The sequence below is a fragment of the Larimichthys crocea genome, unplaced genomic scaffold (genome assembly GCF_000972845.2).
Source record: "Larimichthys crocea isolate SSNF unplaced genomic scaffold, L_crocea_2.0 scaffold35, whole genome shotgun sequence".
Lineage (NCBI taxonomy): Eukaryota > Metazoa > Chordata > Actinopteri > Sciaenidae > Larimichthys > Larimichthys crocea.
The window spans coordinates 1-4,885 of NW_020854634.1; the positions used below are offsets into that span (position 1 = coordinate 1).

At 40.8% G+C, this 4,885-nt stretch overlaps 1 protein-coding gene across 1 annotated transcript in view; it reads left to right on the forward strand.

Moving 5' to 3' along the window:
* Positions 1–3,105: 3,105 nt before the first annotated feature.
* LOC104923172 (intelectin) overlaps positions 3,106–4,885 on the forward strand; it is a 3,431-nt gene continuing 1,651 nt past the window's right edge. Inside the window, exons 1-6 of the mRNA XM_027276361.1 lie at positions 3,106–3,191; positions 3,262–3,420; positions 3,610–3,857; positions 4,216–4,374; positions 4,479–4,596; positions 4,742–4,848. Coding sequence (XP_027132162.1) covers positions 3,107–3,191; positions 3,262–3,420; positions 3,610–3,857; positions 4,216–4,374; positions 4,479–4,596; positions 4,742–4,848 — 876 coding nt within the window. The 5' untranslated portion in view covers position 3,106. The remainder of the gene's footprint in view (positions 3,192–3,261; positions 3,421–3,609; positions 3,858–4,215; positions 4,375–4,478; positions 4,597–4,741; positions 4,849–4,885) is intronic.

Genomic DNA, 4,885 nt, shown 5'->3' on the forward strand with positions numbered 1-4,885 from the left:
AATATAAATAAAATCTAAATGTTCACTCTAAATGTTACATCTAAATTTAAATGTACATCTAAATGTTAAATATAACTCTAAATGTTTAAATATATACTCTAAAATGACTCTTGGACCTGGATATCGTGATACGATGTGGTTTTAATGTTTTTTTAAACATTTTTTTTAGCTAAATGTGGGACAAAATGTTTGCTGTTATTTTCAGAGCGAGACGCTTACAACCGGCACCAAATTAAACCAATGTTAATTCTTGCTGCAATTGTGGAAACATTCCGTTCAAATTAATTCAATGTGCTGCATTCAGCTCGAGCACTAAAGAAACTAATTTGGCATAACCTCAACACTCAACTGTATTTTTTCATTCATTAACACCAAGTATAATATTTCCAGAGGGTTTACTTCCCTGACCACTGCTAATGGCTGGTCTATCCAGACTTTCTGTGACATGACCACCGTGGAGGCGGCTGGACGTGGGGCGAGGCGTTCCCGAGAACACCCATTATGGAGGGTGCACAGTGGGTGATGTGGTCTAGCCAGCAGGGCAACAATGCTAACATGCCAGATGGAGACGGGAAAACTGGTCAACAGAAACCACGTTTGGACAAAAAACACTGCAGGAGGGCGCCACCTCGGGATGATTTTAAGGTGACACAGAAGTATTGCCTCTTGTAGGGCCACGACAAACATTGCTGAATTGGGTCTTATAATAAAGAATTTTAAAGAAAATTTATTTTTTTATTACTTTTTCTAAGATGTTTTCTTTTACACAATGTTGCTTTACAGAATGTAATATAGCACAGGGGATAACTCTTGACTGTGGCATTATCATTGTCCTTCATCATGTATCGTCATGTTAGTTAGTCGAAATGTGATTGAAACCACGAAACGAGTCCATGACAAAAGTGTGTGCACCTTCCACAGACTCCATGTTACTATGAATAGTAGCAGAAGGACATGTCTGTGTGGCACGTTCCCAACAATTCCCACGGAGCACTGGAACCCTGGCAGCCATCCTCGCTACCCCACTCGCAACCGCTTTCTCAGCCTGTATGGAGGAAACCTCTTTGAGCTCTTCAAGGTACTTTGTATGTTTGTGTGTAGTGCCAAACAAAACCTGCCAAATGTCTGTGCTCTCCTTATGATATTTATAATTCTTCCAGCGAATCCAGTTTGAGCTACAATATTGGCTTCATGCAGCGGCAGAGGCCCAGCTGTTCCCATTGTGTATGACCATGGAGACAGGAGAGGTCCACCAGATGTTATATGGACCCAAACCAAGGAGGTAAGAGTAGCGATTTCTGGAGTGAGACAGCCCCGTCCTTGCCCTTGGTTACTATAGTAATGATAACAATGTTGCCTGATTTTTCAAGGTATTACAAGGCAGTCTTTGAAAAACTATCATCTTGTTCTGTTCATCTGCACTCGGAGTTTGAACCAGGTTTCATACATTCAAGACCACTTAAACCAGAACGTGCAGCCATGGCAACTGCTCCGGCGTCAAACCGACTGATGCCCGTTCTGATGCCGTGAGTTGAATCCACATCACACTTTGCTTTTAGTTAGAGATGGAAAATGATACACAGTGCCAATTTTATGTGTGTCTACATTACTGTACTAGAGGAGGTGGATATTTTGCTGAACACCATGAACCGTGTGGGGAACTTCCCGGTCATTTTGACTGGGGGACAGACTGGGATTGAGCAAGGCTGGAGGCTTCCAAAGAGATGAGAGCGGCTGCTATGTTTACTGTTCTACCGCGAGAGGACTTTATTTTCACATGTTACATTGTAAAAGGGGTGGTCATGAATTCACATGGGGGGGGAAATACATTTTAAAACAAATTCAAATGATTGTAAACTTGAAGTAAAAATATCATAGAATAGTTAGGTCAGTGCATTGAATTGCATGGTATTCGTATGAATGAGGTTCAAGTTTTGTCATAAAGAATTAAATTTACAGTTAAAACAGTGATTTGTATTAAGGCACTCCAGAAGATGCACCTGTATATTCAAATAAAACCTCAAGCTTGTGTGTGGTTGTGTTTGTCTCCTGTGTTGGAACCTTGTAGTAATGATGCAGCACACTTCTGGTTAACGGACCACATATTTAATAAAAACTTTTTGATTATGAACGTTTTTTTAACTTGAAGGTGATGAGGCCCTCTTGCTTTCCAAGTTATAGGTGGCTGGACGAAATTTCCTCCATCTAAAGGCTCTCAAACATGGAAAAGTCCACCAACATCCTTAGGGACTTAGACCAAGGTACAAGCGAACTATGGGATATCATGAGAACTTTCCTGAACTCACAAGAACACATTGTATGATCAGTTCTCCCAGTGTGCTTGCCAATTCCACATAAGAGCTCCATTGAACCTGAAAACCCCTCTGCGTATATAAATTCATCAAACTATCTGTTTATAATCACCTGCATGTGAGCTGATGAGTTCCTGCTCCTCTTTGTTATCGTTATTATCTTGTTATGGTTGTGGATCCTGTAATAAAAGAAGACAGTAAAAATGCAGACAGGGCCGACAATTGTTTGTCAAACTATTAGTTAGAACAAGATAATACAATTTCAGTTCAGTTTTATTAATATAGCACAAAATCATAACAGAGGTTATCTCATGATAGTTTCCATATAGAGCAGGTCTAGTCTGTGGGCTTTATAATTTTATTTACAGATTCAACAATTCTCACCACGAGGAAGCACTTGGTGACAGTGGCAAAGAAAAACTTCCTTTAAGAGATAACACAAGACCTTTGGATCATCATGGCTATTTTTCAGTGCTGTTCCAGTAAGTTATACTATAAAAATAATAAAAATGTGGATGAAATATTAATCAACTTGCACTTTGAGCCTTAAAAAAGACATATATTGTTGTGAACCACAAGAAATCTCACAGTGATCAACACAGGTAGGAAAGAGATTTTATGCTACAAAAATAGGTGCCATGGGTTTGGGGAAATGTCAAAGGCTGTTTAATCATAGTGTTACTGTTATGATGAATGTTTCTGTCTCCACACCTCTGGGATAATATACTCTGTACTAAGAGGTGCATATGTTTCTTTAATGTTTAAATCTGTTTAATATGATTCCTTTCACAGACATGTTAGACTACACACTGTTTTTGTCTTTGGTGGTTTTGGTGTCGGTGGAACATGCTTCTTTGGCACCTGCTCCTCTACAAATAGGTAAACTATGATACATATATACAAGACATTTCTGTGCAGCATTTTATTCATTTATTTTCTTTATTTTCAGTAAATGAAGAGCTCACCCACACAGAAGCCATCAGGGATGTTGAGACACCTCTGAACCTCACCAGGACAAACTTTGAACGTTTAGAGAACCTGAGCAACAGATCCAGATATGTTGCAAGGAGCTGTAAAGAGATCATGGACAGATATGATGAACGAGAAGGTAAGAAGGCTGGAGGTGTTGCTCTATGCATTACTCTGACATTAAACAATGTATTTCTTGTGCAATGGAAAATTCAGTCTAATTAATTCAATGTGCTGCATTCAGCTCGAGCACAGAAGAAATAATTTGGCATAAAACTCAACACTCAACTGTATTTTCACTCATTAACACCAAGTATAATATTTCCAGATGGGTTGTACTTCCTGACCACTGCTAATGGCATGGTCTATCAGACTTTCTGTGACATGACCACCGCTGGAGGCGGCTGGACGCTGGTGGCGAGCGTCCACGAGAACACCCATTATGGAGGGTGCACAGTGGGTGATCGCTGGTCGAGCCAGCAGGGCAACAATGCTGACCTGCCAGATGGAGATGGGAACTGGTCCAACAGAAACACGTTTGGAACTGCAGAGGGCGCCACCTCGGATGATTTTAAGGTGCACACAGAAGTATTGCCTATTTGTTTTTTTCCATATAGCACATGTGGATTTGTCTCTACTGGAACTTTGACTCAATGGTGGTACAACAGGAAACAGAAGTGGATCATTTAGTAACTTTATGGCCTCATTATCTTAGAATCTTGTGAACCAAATGGCCATCTATCCAATAGTTTTCATCAAAATCAGTGAAATAGTTGTCGTCGTTGGTGTTGCCTTAGTGCCACAAAGCGTTACGTTCTTCTGGTGATTGTACCCGGAGCACAAAGTTACATAGTACAAGAACAGACCTACAAATGGCAGAGACACCATTTCAGATTTGAAATCTATGATGATAATACTGTGTGCACCTTCACAGACTCCAGGTTACTATGATATTGTAGCAGAAGACATGTCTGTGTGGCACGTTCCCAACAACTTCCCACTGGAGCACTGGAACCTGGCAGCCATCCTCCGCTACCACACTAGCAACCGCTTCCTCCGCCTGTATGGAGGAAACCTCTTTGAGCTCTTCAAGGTAACTTTGTATTTTATGTGTGTTCAATGCAAAAACACTGTGTGTTCAGTGCAAACAAACCTGCATGTCTGTGCTCTCATGATGATATTTTATAATTCTTCCAGCGATATCCAGTGAGATACAATATTGGCTCGTGCAGCGAAAGAGGCCCAGCTGTTCCCATTGTGTATGACCATGGAGACAGAGAGTCCACCAAGATGTTTTATGGACCCAAATCAAGAGGTAAGAGCTAGCGAGTTAGGGAGTGAGACAGCCCCGTCCTTTGACCTTGGTTACTATAGTAATGATAACAATGTTGCCTGATTTTCAAGGTATTATCAAAGCAGTCTTTGAAAAACTCATCATCTTGTTTCTGTTCATCTGAAAGCGGAGTCTGAACCAGGTTTCATCACATTCAGACCAATAAACAACGAACGTGCAGCCATGGCTATCTGCTCCGGGGTCAAACCGAACACTGGATGCCACACTGAACACGTGAGTTTGAATCCATCATCACACTTCTGCTTTTAGT